This window comes from Aethalodelphis obliquidens, unplaced genomic scaffold (assembly GCF_003676395.1).
Source record: "Aethalodelphis obliquidens isolate GAN/ISIS:26980383/991018 unplaced genomic scaffold, ASM367639v1 scaffold12, whole genome shotgun sequence".
NCBI classification, from domain to species: Eukaryota; Metazoa; Chordata; class Mammalia; order Artiodactyla; family Delphinidae; genus Aethalodelphis; species Aethalodelphis obliquidens.
This window is the reverse complement of record NW_020837956.1, coordinates 22,162,251-22,189,310: the sequence shown is the minus strand read 5'-3', so window position 1 is coordinate 22,189,310 and position 27,060 is coordinate 22,162,251. Positions and strand designations below refer to the sequence as shown.

The window sequence follows — 27,060 nt, the reverse complement described above, 5'->3', positions numbered from 1 at the left end:
GCTTATAGGCCAAGGATAATTAAGGTTACAATATATCACACTATCACAGTAATCCTAAAGTGTCACCATGCTTATATGTGTGTAACTCTGACTATGGAGCGAATATTCAGTGCAGTCATGGACACAAGAAGGCAAAGCCCCTGACCTTCAGGTTGCAAGGACTTGAGTGAGGACATGAGCGCCAGAGATGGGAGAAGAGACACATCTGTCATGTCTTCCAAACTGAGCCGAGGACATCTGCAGCTACTGCCACCATCTCACTTTAGTACAAGGGGAAAAACAGATGTAAAAATAGAGGCGATATATCCAACTATTAACACTGAGGCAAAACTGGATATAGCAGTCTGCAGAGGCACAGCGTAGAGCAGGCGATGGCTCCCGCTAGGGCAGGCTGTCTCCAGTGGACAACGTGCCAACTAACTAAAGAGGTTTCCACCATCCATGCCAGTATGATTGGCAAATAAAAACTGGCTATATTTAGGTTGCACAGCAGGATTGTTTTGTGAAGGTGTAACATCATAAGTGATGAGGAGGAGAAAAGAGAGAAGGTTACAAACTGCCTGAGAGCAAGTGACACCCTCCTGACAGGAAAGGGAAGGAGCCCATCTGTTGAGAAGAAAATGCCTCCCTGGGAGTTCCTCACTCACCAGGTGAATCAGCTCCTCTTTACCAGACTTATGAAGAAGCTGAACAGTTGTGTGCAGGACAGGCAAGAATTTTAATAATGAGTGCTGGATGAGAGGAGAAAGACAGCATGAAAAAGCTGAGGGAGACTACACCCAGAAAATAACTACCCTTGTTTCCTGTGTCACCTCGCTTCCACTGGGGGGATGTTAAGCGCCCAGTCAGTAGATTCAGTACAGCAATTAAGTAGAAGATTCTTTATCTAGAGAGTATCCACTCATTAGTGAAATGCCTTTTTGTTCTTTTTGTTTGTCCTTTGTCTTCTCAATTGAGATATCATACACATACCCTAAAATTCACCCTTAAAAAAGTGCACAATTCAGTGGTTCTGAGTATGTCTACAAGGTTGTACAACCATCACAACTACCTAATTCTAGGACATTTTCATCAGCCCAAAGAGGAACCCTGTGTACATCAGCAGTCACTCCTCATTCTACCCTCTCTCCAGCCTCTGCTGTCAATTTACTTTCTGTTTCGATAGATTTACCTACTCTGGATATTTCATATAAATGGAAGCATACAGTATGTGGCCTTTTATATCCGACTTCTTTCACCTAGTGTAATGTTTTGGATGTTCATCCATGCCGTATCATGTATCAGTATTCCTTTTTATGGCTGAATAATGTTCTATCATATGTATATACCACAATTTGTTTCTCCATTTATCTGTTGATGAAAATTTGGTTTGTTTTCAATTTGGGGCTATTATGAATAATGCTGTGTGAACATTTGTGTATAAGGTTTTGTGTAACATATGTTTTTTTAATTTCTCTTGGCTATATACCTGGAAGTAGAAGTGCTGAGTCTGTTGTAACTCTAAATTTAACTTTTTGAAGCACTTCCAGAGCATTTTCCAAAGTGGCTGTACCATCTTACATTCCTATCAGCAGTGTTTGAGGGTTCTGATTTCTCCACATCCTAGTCAACAGTATCTGTTTTTGATTATAGCCATTCTAGTGGGTGTGAACTGGTATCTCATTGCGTTTTGCCTTAAAAAAAAAAAATCGAAGCCATCTGTATTCATAGTTTAAAAAGACAAAGCTTAAAGTGTAAATGGCCCATCCCTCTCCACTCCTATTTCTATGAGGCAAATACTTTAAATTCTTTTACTGGTTTCTTCTGATTTTATCTTCTATTTCTGGTAGTATGCTTATACTGTTGTCTTTTAAAAAAATCTGTTTTAGGTATTATCTCTTGAATTCCAACAATGGAAGATGAGCATTTAATTCTCTTATCTTCCCCTATGTGCACACAAATACACACTCACTTTATCTTTCCATTTTCACAGTATGATTATAATCTCTATTTTTGGTTAAATCAATAATTGGCACTTACATTGTTATGACTATGCATTCATAGCCATGTGGTGTACAAAATTTATATTTGCTTAACCATACCTTTTCCCCTTAGATTCCAGATGACCTAGAGGAAAAAATTTGCTTTTTTTAAAAATTTCCTCAGTTTTCTACATATTAATTACTACTTCCTCCTCAGATTCTACAAGAGCTAAAAATCTTTGTGCATATTCAAACACACTGGATATCTGGATATTCCACTATTGCTTTCTTTTTCCTTTTTTCTTTTTTGTTTCCGGGAGACTTTCCTTCCAGAGCCCGCCATGCTCCTGCTCTACTCTGAACTGACGGGGCACGGGCTTCCTGCATAGCTATTGTCCTGGAACTTTCCTTCATCGTCACTGACTTCTCTCTTAAGTTGCATCACCTGTTTCCTGGATCTCATATCTTCCTGTCTTAGTTTTATCCCAGTTTACAATAGCATATCTTCCAGTAGCTTCTTTATTCCTCTATTCCTCCATTACCGTCTTGTTTTTGTTAAATATTTTCTAGTGTACCATTTTAATCGTCTTGTTTCTTTTAGGTGTTTTTTTTTTTTTGGTTCTTTTCTTAGTGATTGCACTGGTGATTCCAATTAACACCTTAATCTAGTTTAGATTAATACTAACTTAATTTCAATAGCATACAAAATTGTTTGTGGATGCTTTCATGCTACCACGGTAGAGCTGAGTATTTGTAGCAGAGCATGTATGCATATGGCCTGTAAAGCCTAAAACTTTACCATCTGGCCCTTTACAGAAAAAACCTGCTGATCCCGATCCAGCGTCCTGATCTTCCCGATCCCATTTTCTCTCTCCTGCCTCCAAGCATTAAGCAATCTGTTCTCTCTGAACTCTCACTGTGTTTCACCTTTCCTGAAACCTAGAAATTAACTGCAAGTGCTAAGGAACCAAATGAAAGAGCACAAAACTGTATCAGCAAAGTGTGAAAACCTCCTTGGTGCACATCGCTGTACATAAGATGCTCAAAGTTATAATCCATCATGATCTGTGAAATCCAATCCTTCAACATGAAATTACTGAGGATTATTACTACTGATTCAAATTTGAACAGTTCCAAGGCCAGTTTCTCCATCATTTAATCCTATGCCCAAGCAGTGCGTTTCTACATGAGTGTTCTGTGGTGGGCATGGGTGGTTTTACTCTGATCAGTATCCATTTCCCATCCTCTTATGAGAGTTCTTTGATTTTTATTTGACACTGGGGATGGGGGCATGATGTGAGGCACAGTGTGAGTAGGGTGCTGCCAGGGACCACCACCTGGAGGGCACCTGTCTGAGCTCAAAGCCCACCAAAAGGCAAGCAGAGCTGACAGAGAGAGCGTGAGCAAGTGAGTCTTCATGACACGGTTTAGCTTCTGCATTCCGCCGTACCTTCGAACCTTCCACTTATGTGCACCAAATAAATCCCTTGTTCTGTGTAAGCCGTTTGAGTTGTGTTCCTGGTGCTTATGAGCAAAAGGAGTCGTGACTGACACAGACTTTGAAAGCAGAGGCTGAGCCACTTCTGGGCAGTCACAGAGGTCCAATAGCTTCATGAGGACCCTTCGTTTTATTTTTAGCAAAAGAAGAACAAACTCTTCTGCTTTAGTTCAGGACCTGGAATAGTTTTAGTCTAATGCAGGATTGACTTCAGAACTAATAAGGAATCTCTCAAATTCAGGTTACTGTCCTTGACAAAACAGAAAAACTAATGGTTTCAGAAATAAATAAATATGATGAGAATAACATCGCCAAGTATAATTTATCAAATTCCTGATAAAACACATTTTAAAAGGCAATCAGGGGCTTCCCTGGTGGTGCAGTGGTTAAGAATCTGCCTGCCAATGCAGGAACACATGTTCGAGCCCTGGGCCGGGAAGATCCCATATGCCATGGAGCAACTAAACCTGTGTGCCACAACTACTGAAGCCCATGCGCCTAGAGCGCGTGCTTCACAACAGGAGAAGCCACCGCAGCAAGAAGCCCACGCACTGCAACGAAGAGTAGCCCCCCGCTCGCCTCAACTAGGGTAAGCCTGCATGCAGCAATGGAGACCCAACGCAGCCAAAATAAATAAGTAAGTAACTTAAAAAAAAAAAGACACACACACACACACACACACAAAGGCAATCAGGATGTAATTTCATGTAATAAAGCATTCCTTGCACTTATCTATTTCAATGCATATTCTTAACTAAAACTTCATCAGATGCCCTTAGGCTTCTTTTTTTGATAAATGACCCACATTTTAAAGTCTTTTCTAAGCAAAGAAATAAACATATTTTATAAATAATAATATGTCAGTTTCTTATAGGTAAAAACCCTAAAATTTTTATTCTTCCTCAACTCTAATTTCTTGTCCTTGATGTTTACTTACTTTTCTAGTCTAGGCCATAAGCAAATAATTTTTACTTCCCCAGCTTTAGAGGAACCCTGAGCCTTTTTCTAACTTGTTTCCTTTTCATCCCTGCTCTGTAGCCGTGACTTGTCCACTTAACCTGCTTGTCCTTAACATAGCACCTCACACAAGTGTCTTAGTTTTGAACCTCCAGCTCTGCTACTTCCTTACATTAGGATCTAGAGCAAGTTTCTAAATCTGTAAAATGAGGATAATAATAGTACCTGCCTCATATGGTTGTTGTAAAGATTAAATGAGAGGTATGTGAAAGAGACACAGTAAGCACGTAGTAATGCTATTATTACTACAATATAATAACCAGTGGTCCTTGTGATTTCATTCCACACAAGAGGCTTGTAAGACCCAGCGATGTGTTTATTGTTTAAAATCTAGGCCCCATGAGGGCAGAGACTTTGTCTTGTTCATCACTATATATATGCACCTAATATATGACTGGCATATAATAGGTATTTAATAAATATTTAATGAATGAATGAATATAGGTAATATGGTTATAATTTTACTGATATTCTAATTTTATGGATGAGAAAACTGACTCAGAGAGGTTAAGTGACTTGTATAAAGTCCTACAGTGGGTTAGAAAAGGTTAAGATACAGTTCTCCTGCCTGATTGTCCGCTTCCCCCATATTACCTCTAAGGGCCTCTACCGCATGATCCAAAAATTCAGGTACAGTATCTTAGTTACTAAATGACGATTTTCAAGGGACAAAAAGGATTCTGAAATTGAAAAACCTACCGTAGTATCCACAGCCTTGACGTTCTCTGTGGGAATGTGCTTTGGGACAGGTTCTTTCTGTGACATCATCACACATCCTTCAGCACCTAAGGTGATGATTACAACCTGGCAGCCCCTTTCCATGAGCACCAACGCAGCCTTCCCAGCATCCGAGGGGCTACTGACCTCAAGGCTGGTCAGAATCTCAGCCTGAAATACATACAAAAAGAAAAGAAACTGTGGTGAGAATAAGTAACTGGGTCTGCTTCTAGATTAGATCTGTTTTTCTAGGTGATGTCTCCCTTCTTTTTCATAACAACCAATGCAGTGGGGAACTTTGGTAGATACTGGCTCAGGAAAATAAATAAAATAAAACAATAATAACAATGACAACAAAAAAGCTATAAAAGACATTCTTGGGACAACTGGGGAAATTTGAATGTGGCCTGAATATCAGATGACAGTATAGAATTACTGATAATTTTCCTAGGTGTGATAATGGTATTGTGGTTCCTCTTAGGAGATGCAAGCTGAAGTATTTAGGGGTGAGGGATCATGCCTACAACTTTCAAATAATTCAACCAAAACAAAAATAAATACACACAGGGGAGAGGGGAAGCCAGTGCAGCAAAATGTTAACAACTTTTTTGGTGGAGAGGATATGAGTATTCACTGTATTGCCCATTCAGCTTTTCCTTATTTGTGATGATTTTCATAGTAAAGAGTAAGGAGGAACAAAGAGAGTTTTACAAAAGAAATAAGGGAAGTGAGGAGGGAGGAAAAGAAGAAAGGAAGGGGCCACTGCCAATGATTTTTGGTATAAATCATACCCATAAATTTCACACTTAAATTCTTTTAGGCTTCTCTTGGGCCATAATGCCTTTTGCATATTACTAGTTTGCAGACCACTCATTTCTTTTGTTTTGCTTGAGCAAATGGAAGCAGAGTAGGAGAGGCTCTGATATACAGCAGAAAAAGCAATGTGCTGATGTTCAGAGACCTCCACTACTCACTAACTCTGGAAACTTCCCCAAGTCACATAAAGTCTGTAAAATGTAGGGCTTGGACAGGATCAGTAGTTTCCTCCTAGAATATAAAAAATCCTCTGGATGAAGTAGGGGTGAGGGGCTGCAGCCCTGCTTCCTCATCCCCCAGGTACCCGCCCAGCATCTCTAGGGAACCTTTATGGTTCTGGGATTGGCAGCTGAAAATTCACTGGACTAGATGCATTATATGATACTTTTTGACTTAGAAAGCTTATAACCAAATTTTGTCTTTTCTCTAATACAGTTTAATCACATACTATCTCTTCCTAAGAATGGGTATATCCCTTCCTGTGCTTGCTCTGAATGTGCCCAGACTAACCCTTCTTGGTGCCTGTAAATCATCCCACAGTGTCTGCTCATTCTTGGTGTCAGTCTTCCCAGGAGCATGTGTTTCGTTAACTTGACCACGTACCCCCCAGCCCCGCCCTTACCATCTTTTCCATAGACCCTCTCTTTCAGTCTGTGTGGGTTATACTGTGAGGCCACTTTCTTTTTTCTTTTTATAAGTTTTGCATTGATCTTCATTACTGGGATATTTGTGTTGAGTTGGATAGTTTATTTTCAGAAATATCAATTTCTTCTGGTTTTTAAAAACGTTTTAAACAGCTATTCTTTAATGAAAAATCTTGAACATGAAAAATAATGCACGAACACTCATGTACCTACCACCCACCTTTAATACATTTTACTTTATTAAATTTTACTTTATTTGCTTCCAGTAGTTTTCTTTAAAGAAGTTAAATGATATCTTCCATATATATTATTTAGCATTGTACTTTTCACCTTAACATTTTAAAATTTGTGTTGATATATGTAGCTTTCTAAAAAAACTGCACTGTATTCCATACTGCAGATATATGCTACAGTTTAAACAAAATCTGTTTTCTTTTTCATGGACACTTTGGTTTTTTCCATTTTCCCCTTTTACAAGCATGTAATCCTTTTTCCTCTGGCTATGTAAAAATATTTTTATCTTTATTAAACCCCTTGATTTTATGCAGTTCCACTAAAATGTATGTTAGCAGAAAGTTGTATTTATTTATCTTATGCGGTACTTTTAACACACTTCTGATCTTTTGAGAGCTCATGCCTTTTCTCAGTTCTAGAAAACACCTTGCAGTTTTTCCTCTAACATAGCTTCTCTTCAGTTCCCTCCGTTCTCTTCTTCCTTCATTCCAATTTGACACATGTTGAAGCCTCTCAAGCTGCTAACTTCCTCTTTAACAGTTGAAACTATTTTTCTTTCCATGCTATTTTCTAGGTGAATTGAGTTTTCTACCTCCAGGTGAATTGATCAAGATTCTCTTTCAGTTCATGTCTGATGTTTATCTTTCTAATGAGTGCTTTAACAATTTTTCAATGACTTTTTCATTATCAGGACTTCTAATTGGTTGGTTTTCATATTCACAGACTGTTGCTTTGATTCTGTTTTTCTTTCACAATTTCTTCTCCTTTTTTAAAGAATGAGAATCTTAATCATACTTATTTTAAAGTCTTTTTGCATTATTTTATTATTTGAATTTCATCTTGGGCAAATTTCTCTTCAGATTGTTGATTTTGCTGGATCTCTAGCAGCAGTACATTACTTCATCTGCAGGCTCACTCTGCTCGCAGTGAGTTGGAGAGTCTGCACATTTCACTCCAATCAGGTTTATCCCTGCCTTTCTAGTGGTTTTACAGCTGCATCCACTAGGTCCCCAAGGGTCTCTAAACCAGAGCCAGGTGTTAGATCGGCAACAGAGAGTTCCTGTTCTGGGGGGTACTGGCACTAACTGCCAATCCAGTCACTAAGTCATCAGTTGGCTTGGTTTTCTTCCTGATCAGAGGCAGGCTCTCTGTCCTCCTGTCTCTGCAGGTTGGGAGCTTTCTATATGTTATAGCCTCAAGCAGCAGCCATAGCAGCTTCTTCCACTCTTTTTCCTTAGCAGGGAAGCCTTAGCCCAGCATCTCTGGTTTCTAGCCTGGGCACTGCTCCAGTCTCCCATGAGTGGCACACTTTCAGTGTCCATTACCCATGGGAGGCAAACTTCCACACACCTATGCCAGCTTCTGGGACTGGAGTACAGCACACCCAAGGCTGAATCTCTGTGATTCTGTTCCATTTCTGATCTGTGGAGTTATTTATCTTGTTTTTGAGCTTGTGAGTATATTTTCATTGTCTCTTTTAGTATTTATATATCAATGGTTTGTGTGTGGCACAGAGGGAACATCTTAAAGCATGAATTTACATTGTTATCATGATTAGAAGTCATCTATGAGAATGTTAAGCTTTAAAAATTTTTCTTTTTTCTATTAAGTTTTTTAAAATTAATTTTTATTGGAGTATAGTTGATTCACAATGCTGTGTTAGTTTCTGCGGTACAGCAAAGTGAATCAGCCACACATATACATATATCCACTATGTTTTAGATTCTATTCCCATATAGGTCATCACACAGTATTGAATAGAGTTCCCTTTGAGATCAGTTTCCTTAAAGACCAGAGTTCATTCATTTATTCATTCATTCAATAAGCATTTCCTACGTGCCAACTCTGTGCAGAGTACAATATAACAGATGATAATTTCTAAAGATAACTATCAATATATATCACATCATACATGCTCTTTTCACACTGTGACAATGACAACCTTCTATTGAGAGGTGGGGTACCAGGGTGGACTTTCCTACGTCAATCAATAGAGTGGGCCAGAAGAGATGCTGTGTGACTTCCAAAGCTAAGTCATAAAAGCCACCATGTCTTCTGCCAGGCTCTTGCGCTCTCTCTCCCTCACCCCTTCTCAGGAGACTGTATCTTGTTGGAACCTAGCTTCCATATGGTGAGGAAGCCCAGGCCACAAGCAGAAGCCATGTGTAAGTGTTCTGGCCAATGGCCAGCATCAACTAGCAGGCATGTGAGTGAAAGAAGGTTCGGATGATTCCAGTCTTTGAGTCTTCCAGATGAGACCCCAGATATCGTAGAGGAGAAACAAGCCATACTGTGTCCTGTCTCAATTCCTGATGCACAGATACCATGACAGACAATAAATAATTCCTGTTGTTGTAAGCTACTAGATTTGGGGGTAATTTATTATACAGCAATAGATAGCCATTGGGATACAATAGTGAATAAGAGATGTCTGTTCTTTCCCAGGAGAAGACAGAGGTATTGAACAAGCAGTCCAAGCTGTGATGAGTGTCTGAAGAATCATTAGAGATGCTCTGTAAGTATCTAGCAGGGAAATCTAAGCCAGTTTGGCATGGAGGGTAATCTAACTTCTTATTGTGAAATGGTCACTCTCTCCAGCAATTCCTGTTTCCTAGCACAATGCCTGGCCATGGTGGTTGCTCAAAAATATTGCATAACCTATTGTGGCTTCTTAAAATTAGCTTCCTTGTTGCAGTCTTCTTTCTTATTTCCTTTATGTTCTGAGAGATGAAGTTAATAAAAAGGCAGGTCAGGAAATCCTAGAAACCTTCATTCAGCCTTTGCACCAAATGAAAAACTAATAGTTCGTTAATTATAAACTTTCTTTCTCTGTATGTTGCATTGTATAATATGTCTTGCCTCCCAGTGTTGGAGGAGAGTGCTGGTCTAATACTGTTTGGCCTATAAGAGGGAAAATATTGAAATTTTCTTCCTAAAATGCTTTAGAATGGCACGATATGAATATATTGATAGAGATTTTATGCAGATATATACATTATGACCCTCAGGTGGACTGAGACGGTGCTCTCCTAACAGAGTGGCCACCAGGGCTTCCCATGGCATCAATGGAGAACCTCTGTCTGTCCACCAGTGCAATCACAGGGTCTTCACAACAGAATGCAAATGCTCCAGTGTTGTACCTTAGTTAGCACTGCTTGATAAAACATAGGGCTCTCAGTTATACTTGACTTTCAGATAAACAACAAATAATTTTATGGTATGTTTAGTATATTATTCCTTATTTACCTGAAATTCAAGTTTAACTGGGCATCCTGTATTTTTGTTTGCTATCTCTGGCAACTCTAATACTAACAGTAATTAGTCCATACAATATGGAATGATTAAAAAAGAAAACAGAAACTAATAGTATGAGGGCAGGGTGGGGACTAAAATCAGCTGAGGTTTGATAAATGCCCAATTATGGGTATAACTCAGGGAATCCTTTTTCTTCTAGGACTCACTAGTTTCCTTTTTTCTACATCCCAATCATCCAAAAAAATCTGTTTTCATTATGCCCAAGAATTCACATGCAATCAAGTTGATGAGGTAAGTCCTGATTCTTTGCTTTATCCACGTACATGAGTCTTTTGGTTTCTCAAGGAATGAGCAAAACCTTCCATCCTTACCTCACTTTCATTGCAGCAGAACACATCTGAGAGAGTGTAGAACTGGGGGTCTAGGTCAGCAATGGCAGGCGCTGGGTTGAACAGTGTTTTTACTACAAAGGAGTGAAAAAGGGGTTCAGTGGTTATCGTTTTCAACATGGTGCATTTATGGACATTGAGTAAGGGAAATCCCCAAGTACAACCATTTTCCCCATTAGATTAAAAATCAGGGCTTCCCTGGTGGCGCAGTGGTTGAGAGTCCACCTGCTGATGCAGGGGACATGGGTTCGTGCCCCGGTCCGGGAAGATCCCACATGCCGCAGAGCGGCTGGGCCTGTGAGCCATGGCCGCTGAGCCTGAGCGTCTGGAGCCTGTGCTCCGCAACGGGAGAGGCCACAACAGTGAGAGGCCCGTGTACGGCAAAAAAAAACCAAAAAAAACAACTTAGTTACAGATGTAGAAAAGTCTGGATCCTCAATCTCCGTGATAGCCTGGTAGCAACTCCTTGTTATGTCCATTTGCTCTACTTTTTACTTTACAACATTTCAGCTTCAAGGGCAAGCATCAATATTTACAACTAAGGTGATTACAAAGTTATGGCAAAGGACAACAAGAACATTAAAAAAATTTGAATGTTGTGGCATGAAAGGACATGTATAAATGTGAACATGCAGGCTGGTGAACATTTTTGTGGGTTACTGTGAGTGCTTAGATGCAAGGCTAGTTCATAAATCCATTTTCCAGGAAAGTAAAAAAGAGATGATAGAAAGGAAACAATGAAGAGCTTAAAAATTTCCTGGTAAGAATGGTAAGTAGGAAGTTCATGTACATATCCACGTTTTGAACACCTATGTATGTCTTCCAAATATGTTGCACTTACTCATGCAAACATACACATTCACACAAAAGCTTATAGTCTTGGCTTCTGTGGGCAATCTGGGAACGTAAAGGAAAGGTTGATAAAGGAGGAGAAATTTAATCAGAGGCTAAGAGCTAGCTCAGACTACAAGAGGAGGATGGATGGGGACAGCAGAAAGAGGAAAAATAAGAATGTCACGGCCATTGCAGTGTTAGAAGAAGTACATTTTTCAGAGGAGGAAAGTGAACCTCAGAGAGATGAGGTCAGTCTAAGGTCTTAACACTGGGAGATGGTTAAGCTGGGTCCCTACCCAGGGTCCTCCAGCTTGAAGTCCAGGGTTTGGTCGTTTCTAAAGTGGTTGCCTCTCTAGGCCAGGACTGTGTCCATAGCAACACAAGCCCCCATGGCAATTCACAATATTTAAAAACAGCCTTTGTTCTGGAACTTTGTAAATTGTTTTTTTAAGTATTTAGAACTTATATTCATAGGAAGCTCTCCCTATGTCAAAACACTTATCCACCAGAGTACCCAACTAGATTGGTTGGTCTTCTTTCTTCTACCCAGGTCCACTGACTTATGTGTGTTTAGTAACCTTAATTTACTATAGACTCATAGAGTAAAACTCTCTAGCTGCAGTCCCCAGAGACTCTTCTACAACAGTGGTTCACCAACTTGGCTGCATATCAGCCTCACTAGGATAGCTTATTAAGATGCCTGACTTCTGGGCTCCACCTCAAACCCACTGAATCAGAATCTCTGGGGGTAAGGTCAGTGAGCATGCACATTGACAAGTTCTCCACGTGGCTCTTCCATGGCTAGTTTGGTGCTGATGCATTCCACATTCCTAGGGAGATGTGTATCAGCATGTGACTAGTGGAAGCTGTCCACTACTTCTGCCTGGGGAGGCTAGCTAATCTACTGCTGCACCTTCTTTGGTCTTACTTAACATTTTGGTTCAGTCAGTGGGTCTCGTCCAGTGGTTTATAGGCTAACACTATTCCCATATTTTCATTATTTTAGAATCCAGAATGTCCACCCACAGAAATTCTATGGTATATTTTTGGCTGCTCATATTTTTGCACAGGGTTATTGTGAGGCTTAAATTAGAACATGGATGTAAGAGCCCTGTGTAAACTATGAAGTGTTGTACAAAAATAAAGGATTATTACTGTTATTATATTGTCCTTTACCCATAGCCCAACACCCCCGCCTGTCCACCCATCTCTTCTGCCTTCTGATGGAGTTTTTAGCCTGGCAAAAATCTCTCTCATTGGTTTTCCCGCTCCTGCAAGGTCTCAGAGATGTCAATTATGCATAAAAGCCATCATTGCCCAGCATTCTAAGACACCCATTTACTTTTTAGGTTTTCAAAATAAATATGTTGTTCCCTATTTTCCTCAAGCATTAAATTGAAACACCATTGCTCACCTAATCTGATCCTCAAAGCTGCACTCAGCAGCTCTGAGCACAAGTTAGAGCAAGCTATCAGTATGCAACAATAGGGTAGAGCCATTCTTCTTATAAAAGTTCCATTTTATCCTAAAAGATCCTTGATCCAGCAATTCCTTTTCTAACCCTGTCCTACAGACATACACAGGCCTGCAAAGATGAAGTACAGTGATGCTCATTCAGCTCTGCTTGTAACAGAAAAAAAACCAAAAGAAACCTAAGTATCTATCAGAGTTGATAAAAAATTATGACACATACATCCAATGGAATGCCCTGCTGCTGTTAAAAAGAATGAAGCAGATCTCTGTTTTGCCACATAAAGACTTCTATAATTTATTTATAAGTGAAAAAGGCAGTTTTATAATAAAGTCTATGGTAGGATCTCCCTCACTTTGAACAAAACAAATAAAACATAACTATATGTGTATTTACATTTATACACTTACATAGAAAAGTCTGAGAGGTTACTCACTAAACTAATAAGTGCGTAGTTACAAAAGGCTGAGAATAAATCTGACCACAGATTAACTGCTATACATCATGCAAAGACATAATTCTTAAAATATATATAATATCTCACATCAAAAAACGAGTACATGGGCTTCCCTGGTGGCACAGTGGTTAAGAATCTGCCTGCCAATGCAGCGGACACGGGTTCAATCCCTGGTCCGGGAAGATCTCACATGCCACGGAGCAACTAAGCCTGTGTGCCACAACTACTGAAGCTCGCATGCTTAGAGCCTGTGCTCCGCAACAAGAGAAGCCACCGCAATGTGAAGCCTGTGCACCGCAACAAAGAGTAGCCCCCGTTCGCTGCAACTAGAGAAAGCCGGCGTGCGGCAACAAAGACCCAACGCAGCCAAAAATTAATAAATAAATTCATTAATTAAAAAAAAAGAATTGCTAGTGTATAGATACATAACAGATTAAAAAAAAGAAAAAATGAGTACACTGTGAGTGAAATGTTGTAATGGAAAAAATGAGTACACTGTGAGTGAAATGATGTAATGTCTGGGTTTTGCTTCAAAATAATCCAAGGTTGCAATGGGGGATGGGAGTAATAAGTTGGGGTATAGATGAAACAAGATTGGCCAAGTGTTGATAATTGTTGAAGCTAAATGAGAGTATATATGAGTTTACCATACTTGAAATTTTTCACAATAAAAACAAATTAAAAAAAATTTTATTTATTTATTTTTGGCTGTGCTGGGTCTTAGTTGCTGCACATGGATTTTCTCTAGTTGTGGCAAGCAGGGGCTACTCCTCATTGTGGTGCACAGGCTTCTCATTGCAGTGGCTTCTCTTGTTGAGGAGCATGGGCTCTTGGTGCGTGGGCTTCAGTAGTTGTGGCTCGCTGGCTCTAGAGCGCAGGCTCAGTAGTTGTGGCACATGGGCTTAGTTGCTCCATAGCATGTGGGATCTTCCCGGACCAGGGCTCGAACCCGTATCCCCTGCATTGGCAGGAGGATTCTTAACCACTGCATCACCAGGGAAGTCCCAAAAACAAATTTTAAAGAAACAGTGACATTGAATTTTAAGCAACAACTGCTGGATTGAGAAATTCTACAATTTAATTTGACTGTAAATACTGTATAAAAATCAAGCAAATCTTATTTGCCTGTATCTTACCACGGGAAAGCATTCTTACCAAAAGAAACTGGATACATAGGCTTAGAGTCTAATAACTAAATTTAGGGGAAAAGTGAAAATACCATAAAGAAAGGAGTCTCTTTGGCTCATGCTACCATAAATAAGCATGAATACTTTACCATGATGAAAAAAAAGTGAAGAACTAGTAGATGTAGTTCATCAAAGAAGAATGCAAATTTGTAATAGTCAAGATGAAAAAAAAAACTGATGTCATCCTGGAACCATGCAAAACTAGAGAACACAGGATGTACCATGGAGTAACTTGGAGTTGCAGAGGTGACTGACAGCACCCAACAGTAATTATTATTCATTACAATGTATGACGGACTAAACTCCCAGTTGTCTTAACAGCATGTCAATAGCTGGTGCAATAATGTCAGTCAGGAACTGGTGAGGCCCAGGGAGGCAATTGTACAGGCGCAAAGACAGGAAAATGAGGTGGAAGCTCTTAATGATGTCCACCATGATGCTGGACAGTTAAGAAGGCCCTAATAACGAGCTCAGAGAAACAGGGGAAGAAAATCACCCTAAGTAAAGAAACCATAGGAAGGTTGGGCTACCCAAAACACTGGCTTGGTAGTCTCCCACTCTAGAGGTTCTTCTCTGTGACTTGACCATCAAAAACACCCAAAGCTTGGGCTATGTGCTGGACCATGTTATTGTGAAAGTCAAGGTGGCCAGCCAAGAAATTCTGTTTGCCAAATGGAAAAGGACTAAAGTGTCATTAAAAGATATTTTGTATCCTACCTAGGGTTTAATCTTGGCGATCTTACAATCTCAATTATTTATAATTGTTCCTGTAATGTCCCATTTGCTTTGAAATGGATATAAAGACCAGAACCAACAGGCATAATTTCATCACAAGCAGCTGTACCACCAGCTCTGCCGTGGGCCTACCTCACACCACTGTGACCTAGAGAGGAGGGGGCTGTAGAGGGCTCCCAAGTCATTTTTGGTGTTGCAGGTGCTGTTTAAAACCAATGCTTTCATTTTGGTAAAGAGAGCGATTTCTGAGAAAGTATATTCAAAGATGAAGGCGGGGGGTCTTTTCCTCTGTATTTTAACAACTGATACATAATCCAGTTATACAATGTGTTTAATTCAAACGTCACTGCTTGTAAGTACACAGATAAGTATATAGATAAGGGAGTTGTGATAATAAACCCATAGATGATGATGAGACATGGATTTTACCATCTTCCTTGTAGATGGAATAATGCTGATTAGCACATATGCAGCCTTGTGGGGTAATGGACAGGACACTCAGCACTCAACAGGTCTTTATGCTCTGCCGGGCCTGCTCTGTGATCAGCCCATTCTCACATTGTGACACTGAGGAACTGTGAGGGCTCTCAGTCCAATTCCCTTGTTTCACAGAATAAAATGAGGCTCAGTGCAAGGAACTGACTTACTTGCATGAGGACCCCTATTTGGTAAGTGATTGATCCTGAATTCAAAGCCGTACTTCATGACTCCCAAATCAGTGCTCCTTTCATTATACCACTCTTCTCTCAGGTGAGAATGAAGATGCATTAAATTCAAACACACACACACACACACACACCCCACTCATAGTATAAAATCTAAGCTGTGTCTGACTGGTAACTACCAAATGGGGACCAGTTGAGTTCTAGACACAGGCTCCTGTGTGCATGGGCATTTGCAGATGGGGACACATTGCTGAGAACACTCTAGGGTCTTGTCTCTGTGACTGGAGCAGTAATAACACTCAAAGCTTAGGCTACATGTTGGGCATTGTTACAATTCATGGATTTCACTTTTCTAGAGATACTCTTCATAAAGGCTCAGTTCCTTGATATCAATGGGATGTGGCAGTTTCTTTACTTAAAATGTGCTCTAGGATACAGAACTTGGGTCTTGGAGTCTGGAATCCTGGTTTCTACAGTGACCTTGGTTGAGCTAATTACTTAACCTCTCCGAGTCTGTCTGCTCCCCTTCAATCTGGGAGAAGAATGCCTGCCATATTTTTGTCATAAGGTTTTTCTGAGGATCAAATATATATGAAAGTGCTTTATAAACTGTAAAGTACATATAAGTGCAGGAATTACTACTTCCAATATTACTATATAAGAAAGATCATGCAGAATCACTACTTAGGCATGCTGGCTCTCAGTAACAATGTGAAGTAGGCTAGGTGATCTTTGGCCCTCCATCACCTACCCCCACCCATTCCTGATGCCCCAGATCCTCCAGCTCCTCGACTAGAAGAACTGCCTGGCAGGTGATGGAGGAGGCATTGCTGGACACGCCCCCACACACAAATGACAGCCCGAGTCAGGCTGCCTGTCCCTCCGGGTAACTCTAGCCTCACCTGTGAGAGGTTAGCTCCTCAACTGTGGTTCCTGTACCTTTCTCTCTGCCACAAGATGGGTAGGTGACAGGCCATTAGACTAGGACAGAGGGAACAGTCATCTCTGAGAAGCAAGGGACAGTAGGAAAAAAAGAAGTTCCATGAGAATATACTTTGACCTGTACAAGGAAAGACAGGAGTATGAATGAAGTGGCACGGTGTACTCACATCACCTGATTACGATGAGTGCAGTCATTGCAGAGAATGCTCACCATAAGCCTTAGACTTTATCTGTGACACCCTGAGAAAATGTAACCAAATGGGTTTTGGCTTAAAATTCTTTCTGACAGCTTCGAGTCCATTAAAAATACATTAAATGTCAGTGAGAATTTGCCACAGCATGTTGTTTTGCCAAGAGGAAATTTGTTAAATCAGGACATACATTTTAAAATTCTCCACAAAATCATTTCAGTAACTTATTTTCCATTTATTGCTATGTAGAACACTATACACTTTGAGAGAATCACTTATATAAACACAGATACATACACACACTTACTGTTCTTTTTCTTCTTCTTTTTTTTGGTTTTGTATCTTGATGAGAAAGTTTTATCTGGAAAAGTCAATGTGGTTCTCTCCCTATTTCCTTCTTAGTATAATTCACAGAACTATGGCCACAATATCAAGGAGAAGCCACTGTCTTAGAGTGGCTACTTTTTATTTTGATTTTTTTGACCAAAGAGTGCTGAGATCAGGATATTATCCTAATTTTAATTTAAAGAGAGACGTGAAAGAGAAAAGAAAATTGGTGTTTACTGAGAAGTACTACACCATTTTTGGCATCATATTTTATTTCATTCTTAGACCAATTCTGTAGGGGAGTATTTCTGTATGCATTTAACAGACAAGGCTCAGAAAAATCAGATAATTCTGCTAAGACCACAAAGCTAACAAGGAACAGAAATGGGATTCTAACTCAGAAGACACTTTCCCCACTAGTTGGTGGTAAAAAAGAAGCAAACAGAAGGAAACTATCTGGAGTTTTAAAAAGTTGGTTATGTGCTGGGGTTGAGAGAAGGGGAGTGGGTGGGAGAACAGATGAATCAAGATTAGCCACGAGTCGATGACTGTTGAAGCTGGGTGATGGGTTTCCTTATACAATTCTGCCTGCTTTTGTGTGTGAAAATTTCCAAAGTCAAAGATCAAACAAAACAAAAAGCTGCTTAAAGGACACTGACAACAAAGAAAATATTACATATAAATAATCTTTTGTTGTTTATAGAAAAGACAATAAAGTTTTACAAAAAGGAGAAAGAACAAATCTTCAGTTCCTTGAGATATTTACCCAAATGTACCTGGGCAGTGATTATACATGACCTGCAGCTTAACCTCTGCTTGTCAGAATGGAACTCATTCTACTACTTAGAGTGTATCTTGGACAATGGGCTGCTTCAAAGATTCTAGTTACTACCTGAATTATTTCTGCTAACTAGATTGGAGATTTGTATTTCAAAATATCAGAAATGCTACTCATGTTATTTTTTCACTATTTTTAAGGTTTTTTAACATTATCGAGAACTACAGGAAGACAGTGAATCTCACAGATGGGAGAAAGAATATTTTACTGCAGAAAAAGTATGGCTTTGCTTAACTTGAAAGGTTAACTTTCACTGAGACAGTGATAAAAGCTTTTACAGAAAGAAGGACAAATGTGTAGAATTACCTCCACTGCTGTGGGCTATTCTCAGGGCTTCCAAAGAAGCTGCTGGAGTTACTTCTAGCTGGCAGATCATTACTTTGGCTCTGCTAATGGCACTGGCTGCTTCCCTCAGGTCTTCAGTATTTAAAAGTAAATTTGCTCCAGCCACTATAACGATGATATTCTGGCCTATAAAGAATTTCTACATGTTTATATTAAAAATCAAGCAAAACCAAGCAACGACATCCTGCAATGTTACAATCACCCTTAGAAAGTCATTATATATAAAATGTGTTGTAAGTATTAATTCTAGCATTTCTAAGCCATTCAGGTTAAATTTCGTATTCCTAATGGATCTTCCTTTACATCTCTGTAGGTATCACATTATTCTGATCATCTTGAGAAAAAATCTAAAACAAAAGATTTCCTTTATCAATATTCTCATATATTTACAAAGAATATTAGCTGATGAATTATATATAACATACTTAAAAATTTTCTCTTATGGGACATGGCTGGTACAATATCTGTGGTAAAGATTCTGAATCCTAAATGACAGAGGTCATAATGATGAGTATAAATAGGAATCAGCTTGCTTAATGCTAAAAACTCATGCTCTTTAACACGCAGTCAGTTCATGTGTGTACCCCAGGGTATTCAGAAAAGTGATTTTGTAAATCAAAACACATTTTATGATATCAAACGTGAAAAACTATATGAGATAACTTAAGGCAGGGAGAGAGTGATATTTGGCCTATACTGTACTAGATCAAACAGAAGCAGGACTAAGGAATCTTGTATGCTTATCACTTGGACACTCTCTACAATCCTACGCAAGTGAGGGAGGCGTGGTGGTGCATTTTCTCTGTCAGGTGAACTCTCAGGAGCTGTGCTGTCCAATACGGTAGTCATGAGCACAAGCCACATGTGGTGACCGAGCACTTGAAATGTGGCTTGTCTAGACTGCAATGTACTTCAATCGTACAATACATGGCAGATTTCAAAGACTAAGTTGTAAGAAAAGAAGGTAAAATATCTCATTAATTTTATTTATTTAAATTTATTAATTAAGTTATTTTTGGTTGCATTGGGTCTTCGTTGCTGCGCGTGGGCTTTCTCTAGTTGCGGCGAGTGGGGGCTACTCTTTGTTGCGGTGTGTGGGCTTCTCATTGCAGTGGCTTCTCTTGCTGTGGAGCACGGGCTCTAGGTGCGCGGGCTTCAGTAGTTGTGGCGCGCAGGCTTTAGTAGTTGTGGCGCGCGGGCTCTAGAGCGCAGGCTCAGTAGTTGTAGCGCACAAGCTTAGTTGCTCTGTGGCATGTGGGATCTTCCTGGACCAGGGCTTGAACCCGTGTCCCCTACATTGGTGGGCGGATTCTTAAGCACTGCACCACCAGGGAAGTCCCTCATTAATTTTAAAGAACATTTTGATTACACGTTGAAAGGACAATATTTTGGATATATTGAGTTAAGTGAATATATTAAGATTAATTTTACCAGTTCCTTTTTACTTTTTAAAATGTGGCTAATGGAAAATGTAAAATTATGGACGTGGCTTGCATTATATTCTATAGGACAGCCTGACCTAGGGGGATGAGTTGCATCAGTCTTTTCTGTGCTCTAGGCTGCTTGTGCTGATCTTGTATAGACGTGACCTAAAATTACCTCTGACCGCAGAACACATGCTGGCCTATCATCTTACCACAGATGTGTCTGTTGGCCAAGGAGGGCTTAATAAAGTGGGGATGGTTCAGCATAAACCCTATCTCAGTACTGGAAAAATTCAAAGTACCCGCACACTGAAAGACAGCATACCTCCTCGCCTTTCTCCTTCAGTGACCTCATTCTCTCTGCTACAGTCAACTGCTGCTCTGTGTTGCTGACTCCTGAATAGACATTTCTGGCCTGGCCTTGGCTGATGAGTGACAAAGCCCAAGACGAAAGCTGTCTGGTGGACACTGCCATATGGCGAGCTTGTTCATGCCTCAAATTAAACTTGTCAAAACTGCTACTCATCCCTTCATTTAAAGATGCTGATTGTTGCCTCTCTGGGTATTTGTGTTAGCTCTTCTACTACAACCTATACTCTCGAGGGCATTACCATACACTATAAACCAGACAGAGTCTACCATAACAGGCACCCCATACACAATATTAAATATCTTTGCACGGAAAATGCAGTATTTTGTTACACAGATAAGAAAGAAACAGAACTCGATATCCCTAGAACACAAAAAAGAGGTTTAAGACAGGGAATGAGCTGCTGTTAGCAGCAATAATTACTTAAATGTAGCTTAAAATAATGGACACAGACTGTTGTTAGAATGAAATCTTTTGTCTACTGTCTTTAAGTGGAATATATTTTTTGGGGGGTTGTTATTGCAACTTTGAGATCACTAAAGTAGAACTAAAAATACCATAACTTCATGATAAATGATTTTGTGAAACTGCATTATAAATAAAAGACATATTGTGAGAAATCCTAATTTAAAACAACGCACTCGTGACTTCTCACAATGCAGTAGGTTCTTCTGTCCTAGGTGCTCCATGAAATGCTTGGTCCTTCTGAATGTTAATTCTAATTTTAAAAAATCTTATGTAGGGCTTCCCTGGTGGTGCAGTGGTTGGGAGTCTGCCTGCTGATGCAGGGGACACGGGTTCGTGCCCCGGTCCGGGAGGATCCCGCGTGCCGCGGAGCAGCTGGGCCCGTGAGTCATGGCCACTGAACCTGCGCGTCTGGAGCCTGTGCTCCGTGGCAGGAGAGGCCACAGCAGTGAGAGGCCTGCGTACCGCAAAAAAAGAAAAAGAAAAAGAAAAAAAATCTTATGTAGGTGTTTTTATACTTAAAATAGTTGGCAGCAATTATGAAAAGTTTACTTGAGGGTAAAGGGAAGTTACTGTTTTTTTTCCCCCCATAAATTTATTTATTATTGGCTGTGTTGGCTCTTGTTGCTGTGCGTGGGGGTTTCTCTAGTTGCAGTGAGTGGGGGCTACTCTTCGTTGTGGTGCACGGGCTTCTCATCGTGGTGGCTTCTCTTGTTGCAGAGCATGGGCTCTAGGTGCGTGGGATTCAGTAGTTGTGGCATGTGGGCTCAGCAGTTGTGGCGCACGGGCTTAGTTGCTCAGTGGCATGTGGGATCTTCCCGGACCAGGGAACGAACCTGTGTCCCCTGCATTGGCAGGTGGATTCTTAACCACTGTGCCACCAGTGAAGTCCTGGAAGTTACTGTTTTTAAAAGACAAATGTTTCACCTATTGCAAGGCCTCGTGACAGGCATAGCTGTGTATATAGACTTTTGAGATTTGGTTGCTGTTTAAAGAGCAGACAAAATTGAACACTAACAATAAGTTAGAAGTAATTGGTTGCTGCCATTTGCTCAGTAAATATTCTATAGATATGATTCATCAACGTTCTTTTGCACCTATCTATTTACATTTATTTACTTAGTGTAACTGAAATGACAGATGAATACTTAACTACTTTAGAGAGAAATATCAATTCTGGGTTCACATGAAGGGTAATGGGATGCTACAGAGTATAAGTATAATTTTGAGGCAACTATACCACTTCATATGTATTGGATGGACAATTCTGTATTTGAATGATCAACTAGGGAAGTATAAGTAAAGGGCAACATATATATTCAGATTGGAAAGACCATACATTAAAACTTGGAGTGGTGGTTATGGTAAGAGAGCCATAGGAATAGGGTAAAAATTGATGCTTCTGCTCTAGTTCTGGAAATGATACTCCAATATGTGAAACACATACCTTCATTACTGACAATTATAGAAGCAGTTCCTGTCGCAGCATCTTTAGTCTGATATGTAAATTCTAAAAGAAAAAGGAAATCACAGTCACGTATGTACAGCCTGGCAAGGATAATCTATTTTAACAATTTCAATGCACCACTAATCCTTGGAAAAACTTTTTAACCTTTAACCATCTGGAATGATAAAAAAGAAGTAAGTAATTAGTGCTAATTTATACCCATCACCTATACAATGAGGAAAATACAAGTCTTCACACTTAGCTGCGCCTTTTTTCTACATTAGTGGCAACCCAGCAAACCACCCCCGCTTCCAATGCCTTCAGATTATTCACAGTTGTACACATATGCATTTTTCTAGACCACCATATTTCTTTTCTTCAGTGAAAGAAATGACAGACTTGAGATGAAAGACTAAAGGTCAAACTTATAAAATGAGATTGTTTGATTTTCTTCATTTTCATAAGCTTCGCATCTCATCAAGAACTATGGTCTGGCGTGTAAATGGAAATGTTGATCAGGCAGCCTTTGGCAGCAGCGAAGAGCCTTGAACTGGAGCCAAAGACCTGCACTCCAGTCCTGGCTCTGGCTCCAGCTAACTGTGTGCTCTTGGACAAATTCAGAACCAATCTGGCTTTCAGTTTTCTCTTTTGTGAAATGATGGTATCAGCATCAGTGGTTTCTAAGATCATTTCCAGCTATGACATTCAATGACTTTTCTTAAGATATCTTTTGTGAATGCAGCACCTGTTTTCTCTTGTCACCTTCTTTTTTTTTTTTTTTTGCGGTACGCAGGCCTTTCACTGTTGGGGCCTCTCCCGTTGCGGAGCACAGGCTCCGGACGTGCAGGCTCAGCGGCCATGGCTCACGGGCCTAGCCGCTCCGCGGCATGTGGGATCTTCCCGGACCGGGGCATGAACCCATGTCCCCTGCATCGGCAGGCAGACTGTCAACCACTGTGCCACCAGGGAAGCCCAACTTTTGAAACATTTCTATGAGATGAATGCTTGTAACCTCCTATCATTTTATTCCTGTCTGGAGAAACGTACATGAAAGAATTAACCAAAGGATATTTAAGCAAGACTAGACAAAGCTGTGCATAAAAATTCTCTGGCCACCAGGGGAGGATCTAATAATTCTATTGTAATTTCAACTTGTAACCAGATTCCAGAAGAAAGTTATAAAAACTAACTTTAAGAAAGATGAAATTTTACCTGTAGAAATATCATTCTGTTTCAAGTTTTCTATATAATCATTGCCAAAGGAATCTTTGCCAACCTGTACCAAAGAAATGATGAACATTAGATTTTTTACATTTAGTAAAATGCTACAATGTAGTTTTTAGAATACTTAGCATTTTAAAAGGGCATATCTGCATGGTACTTTGTAAACATTAACTAATTAATCCTCTTAATGTAAGATGCTATACTTGATTTCAGCCCAAATAATTGTTATATATTAATGTTCCATTTGTATCCTGCCTAAAACGTGAAACATTTAATGACTGTCACAAGTATCCTGCCTAAAACGTGAAACATTTAATGACTGTCACAAGTTCTGTAGCTTCACTCTCATTTTGATCTTTTCATATGGAAATTGCCATTGAGACAGAGCTGTCCACCATCAACAATCTTCAGTATTTATGAAGAATGTCAGCTGTTCATACTTCAGTATAAATGAAGGCATCTTTGTAATGACCTGCCTGGTGTTTTAGAATCTTCTTATCTTCTCCACTGACCCTGACATGGGGCAAAGAGGAGGGAATTTAAAAAGTCCTTGCTAACTTGGGTAAGTTGGTGTAGTGGAATTCTGTTGTTTTGCATCTTAGCATCCATTCTGGTAATGATATTTCGATTTTTCCTTTGGACTCTTCCATTCACAGACAACATGATTAGGGTCTCACATTTTTTTACAATCAATGAATCTATATTGACACATCATTATCACACAAACTCCATACTTACATCTGGGTCCATTCTGGGATTGTACATTCTTTGGGTTTTGGCAAACGTATAGACATGTATCCACCATTATAGTCTCATACAGAGTAGCTTCACTGCCCTAAAAATCCTCCGTGCTCTGCCTATTCATCCCTCCCTCCTCTTAGCCCCTAGAAACTTCTGATCTTTTCACTGTCTCCATAGTTTTGTCTTTTCCAGAATGCCATATAATTGGAATCATACACCATGTAGCCTTTTCAGAATGGCTTCTTTCACTTAGTAATATGCATCTGAGGTTCCTTCATGTCTTTTTGTGGCCTGATTACTCATTTCTTTTTAGTGCTGAATGATATTCCATGGCATGGATATACCATTTATTTCCCCATTCACCCACTGAAGGACATCTTGGTTGCTTCCAAGTTTTGGCGATTGTGAATTAAGCTGCTGTAAACATCCATGTGCAGGTTTTTGTGTGGATCTCCTCCTATTTTTACTTTTAACCAGCTTGTCACCATTTAAATATCAGGAGACTCCACAAAAACAAACACGTTTCTGGGAAGTCCTGAAAATTTAGAGGTCCTGGTAAACACCAGGCCTACATTCTTGCAAGACAACAGAGCTGAACCTATCTCATTAGTGAGCACATGCTCTCTAGTTCACCATAGCCCCCACCTGGCCTACTGCAATGTATGTTCCCTGTTTGGCCCCATAGGCTTTTAGGCTTGCCACACCTGAACTATACTTCTATTTTTCTGTCCTGCAGATGAGCGCTTGGTCAGTGGATAACGTCTCTATCTAGGTGTCAGCACTCCTGGTATATTCTGCTCCTCTTTGGACATATCAACAGAAAGAAACCTAGAGGTTAACTTGATCAAGAACCTCAATGAGTGATGATAACATTTCCTGGTAAGCTTTTAGACTGTCTAGGTTAAGAGTCAGAAAATTTTTTCTGTCAAGGGCCAGATAGGTAGTAATGATTTAGACATTGCAGGCCAGATGGTCTCTCCTGCACCTATTCAGCTCTGCTATTGTAATGTGAAAACAGCCAAAGACAATCTGTAAACAAATGGGTATGGCTGTGTTCCAATAAAACTTTACTTGCAAAAGTACATGGTGACCAAGATTTGCCCCATGGGACACAGTTTGCTGACCTCTGACTTAAATGCCACCTCTGACGCCTTCTTCCTCAAGGAACACTTTTCCCTGTGCTCCTTTTCTGGTGGAAATGCTGATTAGGCAATAATCTCAAATAATATATAAGTTGTTATTAGCAGAATTTCTGTCTCTACAGTGAAGTACAGAGGGTTGCTGTGGGGAGAGTCCCCTGGTAGAAGGAGGTCATCGACTAAAGGTTTCCTTTATGGAAGGCTGGCCATTTTCTACCAGGTAAGAGCCAAGGCATCCTGTTTCTTAGGTCAAAGACTCACACCAGAAAACAAAATCTTTGTTATCTCATCTTTAAAAAAAAAAAATTCATTTACATTATTTAACTCTCTCCCATGGGTAATCAAAAGTGTTGTATAGTTGGGAAAGTATCATTATAAGAATGCTGTAGGAATTAAGAAAGGCCATCCCTAGGCACGTGGAGCCTGATACAAATTAGAGCAAAGGAACTTCTCTACCCTTCTGTATCAGTTTTATACAGGCAAAATCTGTTTAAGGTGAATACCAAGGGCAGGCTTGATAGATGGTGCTGATATTACAAATATTAGGAAGTGCCAGGGTTCGGAAGAATTGTTGGAGGGGAGGAAGAAACCAAAACATGGAGTTTTGCCCTCGAGAAACTGATGATATTGGAGGGAAAATAAGACATGGAGACACAGCTATAACACCGGGTGGAATATCGTGTGCATCGGAGGCCTAATTAGGAAGGGATTTCATGCTCAGGCTGTGGAAGCTTTTGCAGGCTTGCTGCAGCTGTATTTTAGAGGCTGCAGTAGCTGCCTGTCTTCTTCCTGCCCAGAGAATTACCTGATTGGCTACATCCCTCAGTGATTGTTATGGTTCCAGATTTATTCTAATAGTGATTTCCTGGCAAATCTGTTGGCTGGCCTTCTAAGTTCTACATGAGAAGTGGAATAAAATCCTTTGTTTTTGCCTTCTTTGGTATTCTCTTGTCAAAAATAAATGGAAAAATAGCAACACTGTTGAGGATTAGAAGAAGTTGACTCTAGCTCCATTAACTTCGCATGGAGGTTGTAGTGATACATTACAAAGTAAAAGTAGTGAAAAAAGCCTAAGAATAGGAAGACAATATTTTCATTTGTGTCATGGAAGTCAGAAGTCCCTTCACATTAGCTGTGTGATCTGGGGCAAGCCACTTTAACCGTCTACAGCCTTCAGTTTCCTTATCTGGAAAGACCCAGCCAGTTTGCTGCGAGGGTAAAATAAAATAATATGCATGAAAGGACATTTAAAACTTTAAAGGATTAAGTAATATGACTTGGTGTTATCATCATCATCATCATCATCATCATGGCTGTACTGCTGCTACTGTGGCTGCTTCTCTTGGGGTAGGGACAGGGCTTCTGCTGCTTGGAGTCAATCTTATAAACTACTTTCCTGCCCATCTAGTTCTCCCAGACACTTCTAATTCTTCCTGTTGCTGCCTATCTTCAACAGAAAAGCAACTGATCATGGAAGCAAGCAGGTGGGTGCATTATTTTAAAAATGAGACTGTATTACTATTATTATTTTAGTAAAAACATAACAGCTCCATTAATGGTTTGGTGTAAATAATGCTGTTTAATATAACCACGTATCTTGAGAATTCCCTGGTGGTACAGTGGTTAGGACTCCACGCTTTCACTGCCGAGGGTGTGGGTTTGATCCCTGGTTGGGGAACTAAGATCCCACAAGTAATAGCTGTTCATTTTTAAAATAATGCACCCAC

The 27,060-nt window shown here is 40.0% G+C and overlaps 1 protein-coding gene across 3 annotated transcripts in view; it reads right to left on the bottom strand.

Moving 5' to 3' along the window:
* Positions 1-27,060, bottom strand: part of RBKS (ribokinase) — a 74,404-nt gene that overhangs the window by 27,376 nt on the left and 19,968 nt on the right. For 2 of the 3 annotated variants that reach the window (XM_027113521.1, XM_027113522.1), the window contains exons 3-7: positions 23,442-23,505; positions 22,230-22,292; positions 18,485-18,649; positions 10,514-10,605; positions 5,176-5,364 (exon numbers count right to left, since the gene is read on the bottom strand). In XM_027113521.1, the coding sequence (XP_026969322.1) occupies positions 5,176-5,364; positions 10,514-10,605; positions 18,485-18,649; positions 22,230-22,292; positions 23,442-23,505 (573 nt within the window). The remainder of the gene's footprint in view (positions 1-5,175; positions 5,365-10,513; positions 10,606-18,484; positions 18,650-22,229; positions 22,293-23,441; positions 23,506-27,060) is intronic. The other variant, XM_027113523.1, reaches the window with a different exon arrangement.